Source organism: Phasianus colchicus, chromosome 35 (assembly GCF_987193195.1).
Source record: "Phasianus colchicus chromosome 35, bPhaCol1.hap1.1, whole genome shotgun sequence".
Classification (NCBI taxonomy): Eukaryota; Metazoa; Chordata; class Aves; order Galliformes; family Phasianidae; genus Phasianus; species Phasianus colchicus.
The window spans coordinates 146,151-167,771 of NC_143470.1; the positions used below are offsets into that span (position 1 = coordinate 146,151).

Below are 21,621 nucleotides of genomic sequence, written 5' to 3' on the forward strand. Positions count from 1 at the left end.
TACGACCTCATCGCCTACCACTGGGAGACGCCGCTGAGGTACCAGGGACTTGAGATAAGGCTGACTGAGCCGGTGCCTCGGTCCGGCACTCGCACCAACGCAGACTGGGCGCCGTGGGACGGCACCCGAGGGACGAGCCCAGCTCCAGCGCCATCTGCTTCGAGGCAGGAGGGAAGGTCCAGCGCTGCCAAACGTGACAAGGGAGTCACGTTTAATAAGGCACTTGACCAAGTGCACGTCGTTCAAGTTCATCGCACGCAATAAAAGTTTTTGTTCTGCACCAACAAGAGAGTCCGTGTCTAATTGTCAAAGGTAACCTTCCTCTTATTTGCCTTCCTCAACCTGTATGGACAGGATTTCAAAAGGGCATAGAGGGCCTTTATTCCATAGGGGTACTGTTTAATCTGAACCAGCTGATCTCCCCGCTTTATTCTGGGTGCTATTGGTGCTGCATTCTTAGCCCTACCTGGGGATTCTGCTGTCTACACCCCAGGATAAACCTGATCCCTTACTTCCTCTGTGTTCTGGTCCCAGCAAGGGTAATGATTAATGCGTTTGTTGTGGCATCTTCTACTATTTCTAGAGTTGCATAGATATTCACGATGGCCCTTTCCAGCTGAGCTACTCCTAAGACCAGGACAAGGGCTTCTCAAAGTATCCTGTATTATACCTTACCAATGGGGTTTTTTTACCCTTTTAACCCTCCTTGGATTTTGATACTGGTTCCAAATAGTTCTCACTATGCCTTGTGGGAGTTTGAGCTTTCCCATCTCTGCTCAACCACCAGAAACCTTTACCCACATGATACCTAATCACAGAATCACAGAATTGCCAGGGTTGGAAGGGACCTCAAGGATCATGAATCTCCAACCCCCCTGCCACATGCAGGGCCACCAACCTTCCCACCTCATGCTAGACCAGGCTGCCCAGGGCCCCATCCAATCTGGCCTTGATCACCTCCAGGGATGGATGGGGCATCCACAGCCTCTCTGGTTCCAGCACCTCACCACTCTCTGTAAAGAATTTCCCCCTGACGTCCAACCTAAATCTCCTTTCCCTCAAATTCAAACCATTTCCCTTCGTCCTGCAGTTATCTACCCTTTCAAAGAGTTGATTCCCCTCCTGTTTGCAGGCTCCCTTTAGGTACTGAAAGGCTGCAATGAGGTCACCCCGCAGCCTTCTTTTCTCCAGGCTGAACAAGCCCAGCTCCCTCAGCCTGTCCTCATAGGGAAGGTGCTCCAGTCCCCTGATCATCTCCGTGGCCCTCCTCTGGACCCTCTCCAACAGCTCCCTGTCTTTCTTGTACTGGGGGCTCCAGACCTGGACGCAGTATTCCAGATGGGGCCTCACAAGAGCAGAGTAGAGGGGAACAATCACCTCTCTGTCCTTGCTGGCCACCCCTCTTTTGATGGAGCCCAAGATACCATTTGCCTTCCGAGCCGCAAGGGCACACTGCTGGCTCATGTTAAGTTTTTCATCCATCAAGACCCCCAGGTCCTTCTCCACAGGGCTGCTCTCAAGGACCGCTCCTTCCAGTCTGTAGGGATGCCTGGGATTCCTCCGGCCCAAGTGCAAAATTCTGCACTTTGCCGTATTGAACCTCATCAGGTTCACCCGGGCCCACCTTTCTAGCCTCTCGAGGTCCCTCTGAATGGCATCCCGTCCTTCAACCGTGTCGACCGCACCACTCAGCTTGGTGTCGTCAGCAAATTGCTGAGGGTGCACTCGATTCCGTCATCGATGTCATTGATAAAGATGTTAAAGAGCACTGGTCCCAAGACAGACCCCTGGGGGACGCCGCTCGTTACCGGCCTCCACCTGGACATGGAGCCATTGATGACCACCCTCTGTCTGCGACCTTTCAACCAGTTTCTTATCCATCGAGTGGTCCACCTATCAAATCCACATCCCTCCAGTGTGGAGATAAGGATGTGGTGGGGGACCGTGTCGAAGGCCTTGCTCAAGTCCAGGTAAATGACATCGGTCGCCTTTCCCTTGCCCACCGATGCCGTCACTCCATCATAAAAGGCCACCAGATTGGTCAAGCATGACCTTCCTCTGGTGAAGCCGTGCTGGCTGTCACAGATCACACGCCCTTTCCTCATGTGATCAAGCATGTCATCCAGGATGATCTGTTCATCCTGGATGAACATTATATTACTTCCATAAGAGTGTTACTACTTTCTTAATAGAGGCTGTTGTGAAGTATAGAGATGTAAGGTTCATCCAAATAGAAGGGAGAAGAGTGATAATCACACATTCAACAATAACAAATAAATAAATATAGCACAAAACCTAGTACTATTACAACCAAAATACAAAATGCAACAGCATACAACATCAGCTTGCCAGAGACATCACCCTGAAATAAAGCAACTTAGTAACAAATTCATCTTTTCTTTATGAGTTTTAACTTCTGACAGTGCCCTTTCCTTGACAGACCAAGTAGTTCCTCAGCATCTTGGAATAACCTCACAACATTTAAATTACTCCACGTGCCTTATTAGTTCCACAGAAGCCAGAGGTATTTCCTTGTAGAAAAAGTATCAGTTAGTACCAACATACAGAGACACCCCCCTTTTCTTGGGAGTTTTGAGAAGTCAATTTGCCATTGTTACTTCTAAAATCATTACCTAGATTCCTATCTTCACTAGAATATTTTACAGGTTCTGACTCAGGTTTAAAGATTTTAAGTTTACCATCTGGAATTAAAGCCTTCCTCAACTACCTGTCCTGCCACCTGACCCCTCATCTTATTTTGTTTCCCGTACAGTGTTACCTTTCTGATGTCCTTTACAATGCATAATAGCCATGCTCTTTGGTAGATTTACATGCTGTTTTCCTCGTGTGTGCAATCTTTGTTCTTTTCAGATGGTAATACAATGTGTAGCATCCCAAAAACATAATTAGCATCTGTCCATATAATTTAGACTCTTGTCCAGGCCTTTTGAGGGAAAGTCCCCTCAGGTAGTGGTTGTGCTTTGATTACCTTATCAGTTGCAGCTACTGCACTTCCTGCCTTACGGTTTCCTTGTCTCACAAAACTGTTACCATCAGCAAACCAGGTGTCTTCTGCATCTTCTAAGGGTTCGCCCTTCAGGTCCAACCGGCTGGAATGCGCAGCTTCAGTTGTTTCAAAGCTGTCATGAAATACTGGTTCTCCAGGAGTTCCACTAAGGAAAGATACTAGGTTGATAATATTACAGTTATTTCTACATCATCCTGTTCTACCAGGATGGCCGGGGATTTCAGGAACCTCAGGGGTGAGAGCCAATGCCCCCCTTTTCTTCAGCCACCACCCTCAAGCAGCCCAGCCATTCCTTACTCACTTCATCAAGCTGGTTGGAGAAGCGTGCCCCTGCTCTTCAATAAGGTCCAAGGTTCTGGGCAAGGACTCCCAGGGGCATTCCTTTTTTTTTTTTTTTTTTTTTTTTAATGTGAGCTGGTAGCCCCAAAGCAGAGGGGCCTTCATGAGTTCTTGTTTCAGCTGAGGGAATGCCCACCTTGCCTCCCCATTTCATATAATATTTTGGCTTTACCAACAGTCCGTAGTTGTGTATCCACAGTCAGCATCATCCTGCCATTCCTGGGAACGTACGGAGTTCCTTGGCAGTTTGTGGCTCGGGGGTTTGGCAGATGGCTTCTTTCCTGACAGTCCTTAAGGTTTGAAGTCCAGCTGTAATCTCATATCCCAAATATCTCACTTGCTGCTGAATTATTTGTGCTTTCTGTTGAGAAACTTGACAATCATTTAAACCAAGCAATTCAGCAAACTCACAGTCCATTGCACACAGTCCTCTTTTGTTTTTGTGACATCCACGTACTGCAATAAGGTTCCACCCTGGGATGGAGAAACCCAAGTCTCTGGTTCACAAGTTGACCAGCTCTCAAAAATCAAAAATTGAGCTGTTCTCACAACCCTGATGACACTGTTAAGATTAACTAAGTCCTTTCTTCCCATATTGGGGTTTTCCTATTCAAAGGCAAATAACCTTAGGCTTTCTTTGGGCAAATCGGGCAGAAAAGACATCCTTCAAATCCAGAAGGTAAACTCCACTTACTCATTAAAGTGTATGGATTTTTTTTTTTTTCCCACCACTGAGAGTATGCGTTCAATTATTTTATTACTTGCCCTCAAATCTTGTTCCAAACTGTAGCATTTGCTTTCTAATTTTTTGTCCAAAAATTATCTATTATTTCTTTTATCCCTCTACAGTCACATATCCTCAAAGGGCTTTACCCTGACTGGGCTACCTCTTGTTTTTAACTTCTATTTAGGGCTGCATTTTTGACTCTGCCAGGTATCCCTGCTACCCCCACTCCTAAGTGCACGCAATACTTTATGTATTCCTACTTGTTTTCTCAGCCTATATTTAATTAATCCCAAAACTAAGCCTTTTCTTATTGGGCATTAGCTCCTACTGCTATTACAAAGTCACCTACGGGTGGCAAGAGGCACCCATGCCCACCAAAAGATAAACCTCTTGATCCTGCTTCCCTCTCTTCAGTTCTGACATCCCTATCACACCCTGCTCATCTTTGCCTTCCTCAGCCTGTGTTCTTTCCAAACTTTTCACTTTCCAAACTCTCATCATTACTTAAACAACTAACATCATATTTCAGTTTCTCCTCTGTCTCCGGAGGCTTCCAGTGCTAAAACTGAGATTTCGGGTTTCCTAGGTCTCTGCAGAGGTTATTCTCACTTCAGTGCCCTATCCTCTGCGTCTCCCCTTTGCAAGCAGTGTTGTTTACAGCAGCAGTCTCCGTCTGCAGCTCATTCTCTCACACCAAGTTCTGCTCACGGGGGAACGGTGCGGGGGGGGTTGCTCTCATGCCAGCACAGATAAACTCACTTCCTCTTTAACCCTTTTCCTTTGTACATTTTTCCACTATTCATACCCTAAGTTACACTTCCACATACCCTCAATTCTATTTCTGTATACCATTAACAATCACCTTTCTTGTACCATCAAAACAGTTTGTCCCATTCCTTTCAAAATTCACAAATCAAACCATACAGTTCTTCAGCTTCCACAAACGCCCAGCACTTGGTCTCTCATGATTAGGGTACTCAATTATAAAACTGGTCCCAATATTCCATTTATGTTCCTGGTTTCTTATTCAATATTGCCCCTCCTGGCTCACCAGCAATGTTTCTCCAGTGAGCCAAAATACAACCCAGGGGGGTCTTTTAGGTATTTCTTTCCCTTGTGACCCTCCCATAGCACTATGCCGTTGTTTTATTAGTTTACTGATGTTTCCACAAATTACTCCTTTACCCTAAAGTTTCCCCAAAACAATCGTTCCAACACTCTTGTTCACACTCCGAGCACGAATAACACCAATACCCCTGATATATCTCTTTACAAGCTAAACAGAGCATAACATAAACTGGGCAGCACACATCTGTTCTGTGAAACATACACCTTTCTTCCAGTCCGTCACTGTAATTTATGACACGTGAGTTCCCATGTTCATCCCACTCCAAAAAATTCATTTGCATTTACACTAAAAACCATCCAGATCCCTCTTTTTCCCAATGTATCAAAAATAACACGTACAGGGGAATTGTATAGACAGACAAAACGATTGACGACTTCCTCTTCCGCTCCATAGCTCAGCTACGTCTCAGTCACACCACATTCACTCTGACACTTGGTTTTGCTAGCCCAGGTACCGTCTCAGCTCAGATGTTTAAAGGATATCCCAAATATATCAGTAACAGTTGTTCAAACACACAGTGCTGGACATTTGCAGCAGATGACAACAACTGCGCAGATTACCATTCCTACCACCGCGGCTACAGTGATGTAGGTTATCATTTGACAGTGTCAGCACCATACCTCGCTAACCCCGCGTGGGACTCTAACCCACAATCTCTAGAATTAGCGTCAGTTCCAGACTGTTATGAACTTGCGATTACTGATGCCCAAGCGTTAGTCTAGCTTCCAAGTGCTAGCCAGAGGTGGGACTCGAACCCACAATCCCTGGAATCAGATATAGTGCTTTACGATACTTGCCCCTCTGGTAATTACCTTCCCGTCCCGTACCTCTGGACTAGTCCATCCTCAGGGTAAAACCCTCCCGCGTGGGGCGTCCCCGCACGTCTTACGGAGTCCCCTGCTCCTGCGTACGCCTTACGGAGCCTTCCCTTAAACGTACCTGGGCCGCTGCCAGATGGTCCTTGTCTGTCCCCGCAGTGATCGGATGAGAAGGGGGAGTCCTTCCAAGAATTCTCGGCATCCCCCTCCTCAACTGGTCCTGCAGCCGAACAGAGATGGTCCCATCTGGGGTGCCAGATTGATTTGCGGAATCAAACTCTCGAACCCACGTAAGGTGATAAGAGCAGGTACGTCTTTATTTCAGCGCTGCGCCACATGTCAGGTGCAAGGGGGATCGCTCTTCCTAGCTTGCACACCAGAGAATAGGATCCCAATACATTTATAAGGCAATCCATACATATTCAGAAGTGTTACCCAAGAGCCATTAACATATTCGTTACTTTTCCGGGAATTCATTTACATACTCTCCCCCTCCCCAGTGCATGTGCAGTAGCTTCTATTGGATGAAGGCTCGACGTCTTCCTCCCCCTCTGGTGGTCGTTCTGGGATGAAGTCAGACGTCTTCCTCATCATGTCCTTTCGACCTTTGTCCCAGTTTTGAGCTCTTCTCCTGCCCTGCGTACCTCAGCAATTTCTAATTCTGCCTATCTTTCCTCCCCCTTGCTTTCTTAGGGGCCCTTTCCTGCTGACTGGAGAAGGCTCCCTTTTGAGAATGTGTCTGGGCTAGCAAAAGGTTAAGCAATAAGTTCCCCTTGAGCTAGCAAGAGGTTAAATTAAGCGATGCTATTTGCGAATTTCTTTTGAGTTAGCAAAACCAGGCAATGTTACGGACCCTTACATCTTGCATTCCTCAGCTTATTATCTCATCCTGCTTGTTACATTCTTGGCTTCCTTTACAGCCAGGCCATGTTTACCCTTCATCCCCTAACTCACTGCTTCCCCTGCCCTCCTCAGCACCGCGTGGGAAATGTTGGGGTGGGATTCTGGCAGAGCTGGGGCGGCTCAGCCTGCAGAAGAGGAGGCGCGGGGGGATCCCGGGCACGGCCATCAGTCCCTGCAGGGAGGTGCGGAGAGCAGGGAGCCAGGCTGCACCCAGCAGTGCCCAGCACAGGACCGGAGGCTCACACTGCAGCACAGCAGGTTTCCCTGTACGTCACCACTGAGCCCCCAGCTCGGCTCAGCACCGTTGGATATTTTTGCCAGTGATCACGGTGCAGGAGATGAGTGCATCCTCATGAAATCCAGTGGGCATCCTAAGGCACGAGGTGCTGCTGGCACTCCTGAGGTTTTTAAGGGGCAGAAGGGAAAACTGGGGGGCTCAGGGCAGTAGCTGGGGGCTCTCGAGGGGACTTCGAGGTGCTGCAGGTTCAGAATTGCGTTTTTTCCTCATGTTTCACACAGCAGGTGGCAGTTTGGCTCCACACCTCGAGGTAGCAGCAGGACCCCCAGCAACAGAAACGTCCGCTGCCCAGAGCCCCGTGTCTGGCTGTGGGAGAGATGGAGGGTAGAATAAACGTAGAACGTGCACAGGAGGTTACCACATCAAATTGAGAGTTGGCACCAAACTTCCCCCAGCAGCTCTTTGCAGGCAGCTCAGTCATGGTGTTTTATTCTCTCCTCACCTCGGTCCCAAAGCATTATCCTCATCTGCCAGCAGGTGTTACCTCCGACCTGGTCGCTGGGCAGTGCTTCAGCAGCACCAAGTTGCCCCTGTGGCAACACCTCATTCACCTCGCTGCATTAGCACTCAAATGTTATTCTCATTAAACTACATTCTCTCTTTCCTCCTCCAAGTAAAGTATTTGTTAGACTAGAGAAATAGAAGGCTGAATCTGGGACAGCCACCGTCTGCAAAATAGTCTGGCACAAGGAAACTATGCTGAAGGCCGAGAGAGGTCTGTGCCAAGGAGCACATCTGCAAGCCACAAGAGAAATATCACCCTGCAGCCCTTCTCCTCTGAAACAGAAGGGAACACCTTAGGAAGACAGAGCACACTCATCCCTATCAGGATACGTCAAGCTGGCAAGAGAGGATTCTGAACTGCCATCCTTTACGCTTCCCTCCACATGGGGTCCGTCATGCAGAGCTGAGTTGGAACTTACTGGCACTGGCAGGGCCCTTTCTTGCAGCACTCCTGATATTTAGGATTAAAATCATAAAGAAATCATGACGGAAGTTCTCTGTGAAAACTACACGTAACGTTGTTCCTTCTACAAGGGAACAAGCCCAATACATGCTAGTAAAAATTCCTGCATCAAAAAGAAACAAAGATGGCACGGCAGGAGAGAAACAGGTAGTGTGCGTGTTTAAAGGCATTTCAGAGCCTAATGGTTCTTGCTACAGCACACCTGACTCATGTTAAAAGCTGATCAGTCACAACATTACCTGTTTCCATCAGCTGCCATCATCCAGAACAGCCAGACTTCTGAGGTTCTGGCCCAAACATTCTTTTTGCTCAGCACTTTATTCCTGCAAGAGATTTGATCACGGCCCGTGCATCGGTCTTCAAATACCCCATCCTAGCAGCAAGGAGCAAGGAGTGGCACTAATACTTCTTCACCGGTGGGAATCTCAACAGAAGGTGTTGTGCTAAAGGTGTGAGGTTAAGGGAGCATCCCTATCAAGATATAAGCCTTAGTATGGAAGGTTTAGTTATGGCCTGCTGCCTAGAAGAAAAAAAAGTGACTGTTACCTTGTACTTTTTTCGTTTTGTCTCTCTCATCACGAAGATCTGAGGATGACCAAAGCCTGTTGAGGTGAGCTTTGCTGAACCCATATTGTGGCCACCCATATATTGTGGCTTAGAGGTATGACACCAGCACATGGAGTAGGAGAGCTCTGTAAGCTAAGTGCCAAGGGAAGAAGAAGGGGGACTGCTTAAATTCATGACCTCCCGTAAACTGAGTCATTGACTTCCTGTCACACCCTACTCCTGTAAAGCAGGATAACAAGGATTTAATGATGTTTACAAATGGGGTAGACATTGCTGCCTACAACCAAGCACACATGGCTGAGCGCACTCTCCTGTCTCTATCCCAATTCTAGAGATACCCAGAAGAGCTCAGTGTTCTCCTGCTTTCAGTTACTTACATGAACTATTTTCAAATGCATGTTGTTATAGGCTGGCACAAGCTTTAGTGCCCAAAGCCACAGCTTGAGAGGCCAACACCAGCCCTGGGCCTAAAAACGCAGCCAGAGAGACCGGCACTGGCCCCAGGACTGAAGCCTGGGGATGCTGACAGCAGCCATGGGGCTGAAAGCCACAGCTACAGCCTGGGAGGCCGGCATCGGCCCTGGGGCCTAAAGCCACAGTGAGAGGCCAGCACCGGCCCTGGGGCATACAGATGTGCGTTCCTATTGCTGCTACTGGTTCCCTGGGACTCCATCGACCACGGTGAGGCCATACTGGTCTTTACTGGCTTTTATTGGGCTGCACAAGAGTCATCCTCACTTCTCCGTTATTTTACTTCACATAACCCCACTGGGAGACCCTGGTGTTGGTTTCCTAAAATTTGGGTCTGGGAGGCGTCCGTTTCCTTCACTTACGATGAAAGCACAGAAGCGATGCAGGCACTCGCTGAGGTCACAGTCGGTGCCAGGGTGGGAGCGTTTGTGCCACAGCTGGTGAGCAGAGCTGGTGCTCTGGTGAGCGTGCTGCACGCAGAGACTGAGCTCTGTGCTTTTCTTGAGAGAGATCACCCTGTGAGAGCCCACTGGAAGCAGCGCTGCGGCGTGTGTGTGAGCTGGGCACAGCTCGGGCTGAGCAGTGACCAGGTGAGCTGGGTTTGGTGCTGGCTGGTTGCCGGGAGGTGTCTCAGCAGAAAAGCTGGGCTGGGGAGGAGTTCCCAGCTCCAGCAGTGCCCCTCAGCACAGCTGTTTCCAGGAGAAGTGGGTTCTTGTTGAGATTCCATCCCACAATTCGATGAGGGCGCTGACATGTCATTACTGCCTTGGAAATCCACTGCTGGGCCCCCGCCTTCGTGTCAGACATTGAAAAGGAAGGAGAGTGCAGACTGCACAGAGTGCAACTCGTGCCTCACTGCCCCACGGATGGCTGGGTGCAGAGCTATTGAGGGGATGGAGAAGAGCACTTGCTGACACAAGCCATGGCAGTCAGAGCTGGAGCTGGCGTTGGCAGCTCTTGCAGCCAGCTGATGTCCAGACATTGCCCTCCTCAAGGGACTAAATCGCATGGCAGAAGAAAGCTGGGAAAATGCTTCTTCCTCATGGTCTTTCCCTTGTTGATAATTTCTGCAGGGTTCCTGCCCAAAAGATTTCAGAGATTGAGGCAGTCTCAGGAAGACTGAAGCCAGCTCTTTCCAAGAGCAGAGAAGTTCCTGTGGAGAGAGCCCTCGGAACTTCAGCTTCCTCTGAGACAGCATCATGTCTCAGCAAGGGGACGACCGCAGTTCCAATTGCTGCTCTGTGAGAGGAAAGGTATGGCTGGGTTTCTTTTGCTTGGTTCTTCTTCCTTTTTCTCATTTTTAAGGGAAGGGAGGGAGCAGGGGCAGGGGCAGCCCTACTGGTCCTTTGTGACCCCAGGAACCAGTTGGATTCTGTGCTGGCTGCTGACAGCCTGGGCTAATGGCACGGCCATGACTCAGGCTGTATTTTCCCTAAGTGATAAATAACGTCCCAGCACTCTGATATCCCATCTCTGGCACGATCTGGAACGTCTCTGCAAACCTTGGCTGCCCATTCCCACCAACGTTTCTTCCTTTCTCTCTTCAGAAGCAGAGCGGCGCGGTTTCCCGTGTTTGGGATCAGCAGCCAGCAGGCTGCCAGAGACCCAACAGCGCCTTGCAGCGCACAGAGGGACGCGATGGGGACGGGCCGTCCTTACTGCCACACAAAAGTGAGTTTCGTCAGTCCTGTGTCATGAAGTATGTAGGAATGAATGTTGAGTATTACTGCTGGGCAGGTGCAGTGCTGCAGGGGATGTCAAGTAACCACTGTCAAAGCATTAGAGATGCCAGCAGTGGGAGTGGAGGGCAGTAGTGAGACAGATGTCTGTGTATCAACAATGGTGCTTTAAGTGGAGTGAATTCCTTTTAGGGCCAAAAAATACCTTCCTCAACTTTTGCACCTTCTCTTTGCTGGTGCACCTTTGCTCTGCAGAATGCAGAGCTGTCAGGCAGACTGGGGTTCCTCCGCTGCCATCTGAGCAGGAATGAGAGCAGTAATGCTCTGTGTAAGTGCATTGCAATTCTAACATCATTTTCTGTTCTGGCTGTAGAACGGTGTCTTATGGTTTTTGGGGGGTGGATATGGGCTAACAGGACAACGCTGCTCCTGATGTCTGTGAAATCAGCACACGATCTGTTGTTGTAGGGATGGAGGCTGCGCGTCCGTGGAATGGTGCTGGGCATGGGGGGAAATGGAAAGCCTCTGCAGGTAAGAAGCTCTTGTGAGCTGTGGTGTGGGTACCTGCCTCTAAGCAGGGCTGCATGAGGGGCAGTGTGTGATGGAGGGGAGAGTAAAGGGCACTGCAGTTCTGTGCTGTAGCAGCGGAAAGGCCAATTGAAGAAACTACACTTGAGGACCAGAAGTTTGTGGCTGACTGTGCTGAAGTCTTTCTCCAAGGAGATGCTCTTCATGACTTTATTGTTTTCTTTCTGTCAGAAGCTGATGCCAGTGGCCTTCCTCTGAAGCGCAGCCATGCGGAAAGGCAGAGGAGGAGCACCGAGTGTGACATGGCACCCAAGAGAGGTACAGACACACAACAGGCATCGGGGTTTGGTGCACCGTCTTTCTAGTTAGGCTTTCTGTCTGTCCCTTCCTGGGACTGTTGTCGTTGCGTGTTGGTTGTGGTCCTAATCACAGTTAGCATTCCTGCACTGATTAGAAATGTGAACCCACAGTTCACCCGGGATCCTAAGATCCATGACCATGAACGCTCCAGATGAGATGTCCTAGCATTGTGGCCCATTTTGCAGATGAAAGTAGCGTTGGGCTCTTGCTAAATCTTGTTGCTTCTCCTTTCTTAACAGAGATTGGTGCTGAGCCAAATGGCAATATCTGTGTGAAAGTGGTGCAGCAGGTGTGTTCTGAGAGAGCTTGTCACCAAGCAGCAGCTGAAGCTCCTCTCCAGGCTGGAGGGCTTCCCAGAAGAGCAGGTCCCAGCACAGGGGGAAGACCTTCCCCTGCCGTGTGCCCCCACTCCGACTCCAAGGCCCAGGCTGGATGTAAACGCAAGGGCTTGGAAGAAGGGAGACCAACAGCAGCGCAGCTGCCTGCCAAAAAGAGAGCGAGGGGTCAGAGCGGAGACAGCGTGCCGGCTCCAGCAGCACAGCCTGGGCCTGCCGCAGCGCGGAGCTCCAGGCAAAGAGGTGAGCAGGTGCTGTGGTACCGCCGTGCTGAGCTGCTTCCCTTTCCAAGCACCCTGAGTTTGCTTAGGGTTTGCTTTGCTTTTTCTTCCTCTGAAGAGGGGAAATGGGTTGAAGGCTACCAAGCCCAAAGGCAGTGAGGCGCCAGAATGCGCAAGCCCGTCTCTTTCCGTTGGCTCCATGGTGGTCTTCTGCACGGCCCATGGAAATGTCATTCACTGAGAGGCTTCCCAGTCCAATTTCCTTTGCCTTTTTTCTGCCATCTGCTTTTATGGTACCCATGTTTCTGCAGTTTTGCTGTTGACAAAACAAATTCATCTTTTTTCTTGCCTTATAGCAAGAAGACAGCGACGAAAAGAGAGAAGCATGGAACTGAAGAAGGCTTCTCTGAGAGCTGCTGCTGCACGTGCAGAGGTGAGTCCTTGGTGAATACAGACACGGCTCCTGTTGTTCCCAGGGCCTCTGTCTGTCAGACATGAAGGAGATTTCCCGAGGGAAATGGTGTCCTATTTCTACACTCGCTTTGTTTCTTTCCAGTCCTCCGCATTGAACAGCCTTGTGGAGATGATGCAGAAGCTGCAGCTGAAGGACTGAGAGGAAGAGCATCAGAAGGCAGCGGCTGCAGTGCGCGGCGTTACAGGGCAGCATTCTGAGTGCTGCCCAACTCGGCTCTCCAACTTTGGATGTAATCAATAAAAAGAGTAACAATTAGAGATTGACAAGGAGCACACAGCCCGATTTGCCCAGCGGCACTCAGTGAGCTGCTGCACCACCTCCTTGTTATTCGTCTCGCGGCGCTCGCTCAGAACTCCACAGCTCCATCAGCAAATGCTGCTGTCTACTGATGCAGCGGAGGCAGCAGTCCTTTGCACTGCCCACAGTCAGACTGTCTGCAGAGCACGTGCAAAGAGCTGCGAGTAACAAAGCCTGGCCACGAGCGTGCTAAGTGAGAGAACAATGTCATAGAGATTGCTGAGTTTCCCAGGGCAGCACCGAGTGTTTTTTGCTTTTACGATGAGTGTATAATGAGCAAAGTTCACCAAAAGGACAGTGTTTTCTCAAAAAATGACACTGTTGGTCCAAAGCAGCATCTCTGCAGCTTAGGACCACCAAGCTGCCATCCCGGCACTGTTCTGCTTACAGACAGCGCTGCAGGTTCTCCTGATGTCACTCAGAAGGCGTCCCTCTGTCGTGCAGCCCTCGCCAGTGCCTGCCAGCCTGTCCCTGTTTTGGCTGGGATGGAACTGTTTCCTTTGGAGCGCCTGGTATGACGCTGTGTCCTGGTTCTATCGGTGCCATCCTGCAGGCTGTTGTGCAGAGCGCAGAGCTGCAGAGCTGTGCTTCCTGGCCCTGTGCTCTCCAGCACTCTCGTGTGAGTTCCACACCTCCCAGGAGTCTCCTGTTCCCAGGAACCTCCACTGCTCCCTTGCACACATCTGCGTGCAAACTCCATCCACGAGCATGCAAATGTGTGCAAAACCACACAGCATTGCGCTAAGACCTTGATGCACACACCCACGTTCATACACACACACACATGTGCAAACCCATCCCTTTGCACACCAACATGCATGAAGACACAAGCACAGCTGCAGCCTTGCACACAGCCATGTGCACACATGCACACAAGGAAAACTAATTCACCTGAAAACACCTTGCACACAGCCACGTGTAATGCATGCTCTGATGTTCAACACCACCTCTAAGATGATCAGAGGGCTGGAGCACCTCTCCTACGAGGAAAGGTTGAGGGAACTGGAATTGTTTAGCTTGGAGAAGACAAGGCTCTGGGGAGACCTCACTGTGGCCTTCCAATACCTGAAGGGAGTTATAAACAGGAGGGGGAACGGCTGTTTATGAGGGTGGATAGCGATAGGACAAGGGGAATGGTTTTAAACTGAGACAGCGGAGGTTTAGGTTAGATATTTGGAGGAAGTTTTTCACCCAGAGGGTGGTGAGGCACTAGAACAGGTTGCCAAGGAGGTTGAGGATGCCCCATCCCTGAAGAAAATCAAGGCCAGCCTGGATGTGGCTCTGGGCAGCCTGGTCTGGTGTTTTGCGAGACTGCACATAGCAGGCGGTTGGAACAAGATCATCATTGTGGTCCTTTTCAATCCAGACATTCTATGATTCTATGATCACTGTACAACCCTGTTTGCACACATACTTGCACTCACAGCTCTATGACCAAATGCCACTCCCACGGCACAGCCAACACGCAGACGGTGGGAAATGTCAGGAGGAAAGATGCCCCGTTACGCTCCTTCATTCTCCTCTCTTTAATGAAGGCACTGGGGCACAGCTGTAGCCCCATCCTGAGATGAGGGTTGCTGCGGGATTCCTCGTTTGGACGCTGCAGGTTAACCTGGAGCGCAGTCTGAGGGACACTCCTCATGTGCTCTGCAGATGGAAGATGTGCCAGGAGCAAAGAAAAGACTTCCACAGGCAGCGCAGGGATGGCGTTCCTGGGCCGGGCGGAGACATACAGAGCAGTGCCCGCTGCCCTGGGATCTGCAGCACTGCAGAAGGGCTCAGGGTGCAGCACTGTGGCACAATTCAGTGAGGACGCCAGGTTCAGCAGCCCCATGTGGGCTGTGGGGGTCCTGGGACGGTGATGGGGGTCCAGTCAGAAACTGTGGGGAGCTGTGAGATCCAAGGGGGTCCTGGAATGGGTAAGGGAGGTCCAAAGGAGGAAACAGGGAGGGGATAAGGAGGAAGCCCAGAGCAGGGATAAGGGTTGTTGATGGGAACTGTGGGTCGCTGTGAGGTCCTGGGCTGGGTGTGAGGGAGGAGTACCAGGTCTGAGGAGGTCCTTAATGAGCTATGGAGATCTGTGGGGGGTTGTATGAACATACATGTGGGGGACATGGGATGGATATGACAACAGAGGCTGCAGGAGCAGAATGCTCTTCAGGAGAAGGCAAGACATGTGCTGCAGGTGGGACACAGACATATGGGGAGCTATGGGGACACAGAGGGAAGGGGGGGATGTGAGGAGTGGACTGAGGCAAAAAGGTGGGGCGGTGTTGGAGTGCTTTTACTTCTTCCCGAGAGGGGACTGGGGGTCCCTGTAGCCCAAAGGTGGGGCCACGAGCCATGACCCCACATGAGCTATACCCTTGATGACCACATGACCCTGTAAGTGCGTGACCCCATGGCTGCACATGACCCACAGCCCTGTGTGAACCATACCCCCACACGACCCTGGCACTCCCTGACCCTGCCTGCCCCCATCACGCTGCGACCCACTGCCATGTGGCCCCAGAACTCCGGGATCCCTGCCCCCACCTCACCCCCACCATATAACACTCTGAGACCCGTAACTCCCTATCACCCAACCTGACCCTACCATCCCTTCTGACCCCATTGCTGTGACCCAGAACCCCATCTGACCACATAACTCTGTGCAGTGCCATCTGACCCTACGTCACCCCATAACTCTGTGACCTGCAGGACCCCCACATCACCCACAACCCCGTGACCTCACCCCATGTGGCCATAGAACCAGCTGTGTGTGGGGAAAAGGCATCTACTCCTCAGGGTGGGACTGCCCCAGAGCTGCCCCAAAAAAGACATGGGGTGGGCTGCAGCCGTTTCTCTCAGTTTGGAGAGATGGGAACTGTCCAAAAGGGCCAGAAGAAGGACATGAATGCTTCTGCAGGGAAATACCTGTCACAAGGTTTGGTGGCAAAGCGATCCCACCGAGACTGAGGAAGGGACAGGAGCTTGGGTGCTGCAGTGCTGTGTGGCAATGAGGGAGACTTGAACCAGGGATGGAGCTGGGATGGACTGCAGGAAATCAACTCCTTAATGGGGACAGTGGGAGAAGAAATCCAAGTCAGCTGCAGAAGGAACAGCAGACCTCCTTACAAAAAGGCGTCCCAGACTGGGGACGTTGGAGCAGTAGGGACAGTGGTAAAGAAATGGCTCCAACATCAGGTCTTGGAGCAGTTGCTGCAAAGACCCCGAGAAATGGACAAAGAGCTCTGATGGCAGCGCAGCACGAGGAGGAAGGAATGCATGGTGGTGCAGGAGAAGGATGGAGAACAGCAGCGGTGGGATTCCCCTTTTGCACGGTCACCCACCGCTACGGGACTCTGCAACAAGAAGCTGCACCCTGCTGTGGTCAGCACGGCTGTGTGTGTCAGCTGGGTGCTGCTGGCAATCATCTGAGCTGTTACGGTCAGGAAACATCCTAACATCTGCAGGGATAGCAGGATAGGTAGGATCAGAGTGAGAGCTGTGCTGTTGTTCAGCAGACAGATGCTGAGCAGAGCACAGCAGGGCCGGGATGTTCTGACCAAAGGAAGGTGGAGACTGCACACGAGGGAAGGCACAGGTGCAGGACAGAGCATGAGACACAGCAATGGCAACAGCTGTCAGAAATCCTGCCTGCCTGTCTGCATAGGAAAGCAATCACACCAAAAGGACCAGGTTGGCCACAGACGTCACCTAGAGAAACAGCAGAGCGGATGCGTGGCCTAGACTGTGAGCCTGCAGTCCCCAGCCAAGAGGGAACAGGAGAGCAGGGACTGCCAAGGGAGGAGAGCTACAGGAGCAGAAGGAGCTCAGTGAGCAGCTGCGCCTTTTCTCCCTTACCACGAGGAGGGAGAGTGCAGAGAAGCCATAGCATTAACAGATGAGCTTTGCTGCTGCAGGGAGAGCTGTGCCTGATGGAAGAGCAGTGATGAGAGCGTTTCTCACACAGCCCACGGGCACTTGAGGGGATCTGCTGGGATGGGGGAAGCCCTACAAAGCTGTGGGACAGCCAAAGGACACGGATGGGAGGACCCCAAAGGGGCACTTTGGGGCAGCTATGGGGCACAGCCACACCTAGGAGCTGCCTTTACCCAACACACTGCTGGTGGTGGAACTGCTGCTGGCCACGGGCCGTGGGCAGTGATGGGGCTGTTCTGGGCTGCTCTAGGATGGCTCTGGGGCTGCTATGAAATGGGGCAGCTATGGGACACAGCCACAGCTCAGTGGGGTTGATGTTCCCGCACACAGAGCTGGTGGTGAATCTGCTCTGATCATGGAACCTCTCCCATAGCCCCCCGCTGCCCCTGGACTCCCAGCTTGCCCAGCAAGATGGGGGCAAGCCGGGGGTCAGCAGATGTTATAGGCAGCTGATGTACAGCGACCCCAGAGCCACCCTGTAGCGTCCCCTGAACGACCCCAGAACAGACCCATTACTGTCCACAGCCTCATCCGGGGTTATGGTGCTCACAGGGATATGGGTCATGTGGAGCCTTGGGGTCACGCTGAGTTCTATGGGGTTTTGGGGTCATGAGAGGTTATGGATCAGGGCCCCACCTTTGGGCCACAGGGAACCCCAACCCCCCTCTCAGGAAGAAATCAAAAAATGCATTCCAGCACCACCCCACATCCCCCATTCTCACCCCAAACCCCTCCCCACATGACCCCAGACCCTCTACATCCCCATGCCACCCCACGTTCCCACGCCCACAAGTCCCAGCTTTAGCTCACATGTTGCCTTCTCCTGCGCAGCACTCTGCTCCTGCAGCCTGTGTACCATATCCCCATATCCTCCCACATTCCTCTGCTCCCATATCCCCATGCCCCCCTCATCACTCACAACCATATCTGTGCCCTGCACCTGCTCCAGCTTTGCATTCCTCTTCTGCTGCAGCTGCCCCTGCCCCAGAATTGATCAATTCTGTGCTCTCTGGAGGGAGAAGGCAGTGAGGAGGGGCCCAAGTTGGCTACTGGGGTCCTGGAATAGTGGCAGAGTTCCTGTCAGGGACTGTGAGGGTCTCTGAGGTTGCTAAGAAGCCCTGGAGGCAATTAGGGAGATCTCAGGGAGGAAATAATGGGGGTCAGATGGAGTCTAGTGGGGAATATGGGGTGCTGCTTGGGACTATGGAGGTGTTTGAGGTTTTGGGCCAGCTGTAGTGGAGAAGTTCCTAGTCTGAGGAGGTCATTAAGGGGCAATGGGTTCTGTGGTGGGCTGTAGGGTGGCTACTGGGGTCTTGCAGGGAAAGTATTGAGGGAAGAGGGAGGTATTGGGGCTCGCTCTGAGGGAACTATGGGTGGGCTGTAAAGGAAAGGTAATGGGTTATCTTGGGGAAAGCAAGGGGCAGCCATGGGGGATGGAAGGGACACCTACAGGAATGCAAGGGGAATCTGGGCTGGGGCAAGGGGACAGCTAGGGGAAGAACAGGGGAACGTCCCAGGAACTGAGTTCTTCTTTCAAATCCACATCTGCTACTTCCTGACGTAGCTGCAAGACTGCCAGAGAAGCTGCAGTACCGCTGCCCATTCTGCTGCCTGTGTCAGAAAGAGCTGCATGTTAGTGGGTGCAACTGCCACTACAAAGCCAACTCCATAATTGCAGACACAAAACCATCACCTTCAGTATCTGTTACAGGCTGACGACCGTGCCCTTGCACAGGAACCATTCCCACACAGCAAGGGAACTCCTTCACTGCCTTAGGATGCGGAAGAGGAAGAGCCCCAAAGCCTTCAAAAGATGCTATCTTGCCACCAACTTTGGAAGCTAAACACACCTTCTCCTTTGAGAATTAGCAAGATGAATCAATGCACGTTGCTACTGGAGAGGGCTGTGCTGCATCTCCTGCTGCTATCCTTGGGTTGTCATTGTGATGCCAATCCACAGCGCACTTTGAAGGGCAGTAACCTTGCAAGAAAGAACAGAGAGCAGAGAGCTCTGCCGTGCATTTCCTGTTGGAACACAGAGATGAGCTGTACAGCCCTTGCTCTCACAACACATACCTCTTCTCTTACCAGCTTTCCATTCCTGCACAATGCTGTTCAAACCCCTCCTCCATCTCTCCCTTCATACACAATGCACAGCCTCTCCCCAGCGACGAGCTCTGTGCTGTTTAATGCCTGTGCCATCATCGGGACCTACAGAAGAAACCTTGCGGTTAAGAGGGTTAATTAGACAAGCGCTCTGTCTGGCAGAATTCACCATCTTAAGCACTTTAAAGAAGCGTCTTCTTGAACGCCCTGAATCTCTGTGACACATCAGGAGATGCTGAACTAAACCGGCAGCCTTCTCAAAAATGGAAGGGCTCTTCAGAACCAGCTGGAGGGGGAACAAGATCCTAGGGGGGCTGTGGAGCTGGTAAGGGAGGTCTGAGGGAGGAAATACAGATGCCTGGATGCCTGGTGCTCAGGCACAAGCAGAAGTGCTGATGGAAAATCACCACACAGCACAGACTGAGTCGCTGGTACCTTGCAGTGAGGAAAGGCTGAGATGCACAACGTCCTCACCTGCCTTCTTCTTGGAAGTGGAGGTTCAGCAGCAGCTCCACTTGTGATTAAGTCCTCCAAAAACTTTCTTTCTTCCTCATCAGGAGACTGGATAGTGAAACCTTCTCCAAAGCCATTATGAAACTATATCTGTACCTGAAGCCCAAGGAGAAAACACGTGTCAGATTTAAGACCACAAAACAATGCTATTCTATTCCAATCAAACTTCAGTTCTGCAGGGGAGATTCAAGCTGGACATTAGGAAGTATTACTTCTCAGAAGGGGTGATCAGGCACTGGAATGGACAGCCCATGGAGGTGTCACCGACCCTGGGGCGTTCAAGCAAAGACTGGATGTTGTGTTGAGGGACATGGTTTAGTAGGAGCTATTGGTAGTGGGTGAACGGTTGGACTGGATGATCTTTTAGGTCTTTTCCAACCTTGGTGATTCTATGAAAGGAAGGGGGGAGCCTTCTAGCCCCACAGCCCTTAGAGCCCACCCTAGAGCCCCCTATCACCCTATGGCCCCACACAGCCCCTTAGAGAACCATATCCCCCATACACCCCCTTGTAGTCCCATATCCCTTAAGAACTCTCCTATAGCCATCCCACTACCCCTTATAGATTCCCCCAAGAGCCCCCCAGTCTTTTATACCCCTCCCATATCCCCTTATAACCCGCCTATAGTCCCCCCACATTTTCCTATAGCCCCATATCACCCTATAGCCACAATAAAGCCCCCTATACTCCCATATCCCCCGTAACACTTTGATAGCCCATGCATATCCCCTTATGATCTTCCCTTACAACTGTATAGCTCCCCAAATAGCCACCGACAGTCCCACGCCCCCCCAGCTCCCATAGCACCCTATATCCCTCTATAGCCCTAAAACACCCCCCTAAAGCCCCCCCAGTGCCTTATAGCCCCATATCCCCCTCTATCCCCCTCATAGCCCCCTTTTCTCCCATATCCCCCAGACCACTTCTAGAGTTCCCACAGGTTTCTATAGCTCCAAATCTCCCTGTAGCCACAATAAAGCACGCTATAGCACCATGTACCCCTATATCCACCCCTAAGGCTCCCCAGGGCCCTAGAGCCCATACCCTCCTATAACCCACGCAGCCCTATATCCCTCTGCAGCCCCCCTAAAGCGTCTCATAGCCCCACATCCCTCCTGATAGCCCCCCAACCCCATATTCCCCAATATTCCCCTCTCAATACCTATACCCTCACATCCCCCGACACTCCCCCACATCCCCGATATTCCCCCACATTACCCCATACCCCCCCAAACCCCATATTACCCCACAGCCCCCCTGTAGCCAAAACAGCCCCTAAACTCCCACATCCCCCCGGATCTCCCCCACCGCCCCCCGGACCCACAGCTCACCTCAGCCCCGGGGGGCACCGGGAGCAGCGCCGGAGGCCTCGGGGGGGCACGGCCCGGATGCGGGCAGCAGCGCTGCGGCGGTTGGGCCCCGAGTTCTTCAGCCGCCCCAAAGCCCCGCATCCCGCGCACGGCTCCTCTCCCCGGCCCCGGCCCAAGCCGTTCTCCCGCACACCTCCGGCTTGTGCCGCTTTCCTCAGCACCGCTCCCGTCGTGCCGCGGCTCCGTCTCGGTGCTGCCCGCACAGCTCCGGCGCGCAGCGCCTGCGCCTGCGGGACCGGCGGCGTCGGAGAGGAAAGACGGCGGGCTCCGAGCCGGAGGCAACGGCCGCTCCCGCGCTCGGCGCCTCAGCCAATCGGAGCCGGCGGCGCTGCCGCCGACCAATCCGAGATCGGAGGCGGGCCGGAACTGCCGCCGACCAATGAGAGGCGCGAACGGACCGGAAGTGCACCCAACCAATGAGAGGCCGGGGGCGGGGCGGGGCGGCTGTGGGGGCGGGGCCTCGGGGTGCTCTGTATTGCCATAGGGGATGGGATTGGGATCGGAATTGGGATCGGGGATGTGGGATTGCGATTGGGATGAGGGATTGAGATTGGCAGGTGGGTGATG

The 21,621-nt window shown here is 51.9% G+C and overlaps 1 protein-coding gene across 1 annotated transcript; it reads left to right on the top strand.

The window, feature by feature from the left end:
* The first annotated feature begins 10,673 nt into the window (after positions 1–10,673).
* On the top strand, positions 10,674–14,967 carry LOC149913638 (uncharacterized). Its single transcript, XM_090129234.1, has 3 exons — positions 10,674–12,392; positions 12,727–12,803; positions 12,927–14,967. Exons 1-3 carry the CDS (start codon positions 11,966–11,968, stop codon positions 12,981–12,983), a joined length of 561 nt encoding a protein of 186 aa, XP_089985360.1. The 5' UTR covers positions 10,674–11,965; the 3' UTR covers positions 12,984–14,967.
* Positions 14,968–21,621: the final 6,654 nt, after the last annotated feature.

Coding starts and splice junctions, on each gene's coding strand:
- LOC149913638 (XM_090129234.1), top strand. CDS start 11,966: ATGAGATGTCCTAGCATTGTGGCCCATTTTGCAGATGAAAGTAGCGTT. Junction 12,393..12,726: donor GCGGAGCTCCAGGCAAAGAG/GTGAGCAGGTGC, acceptor CTTGCCTTATAG/CAAGAAGACAGCGACGAAAA. Junction 12,804..12,926: donor CTGCTGCTGCACGTGCAGAG/GTGAGTCCTTGG, acceptor GTTTCTTTCCAG/TCCTCCGCATTGAACAGCCT.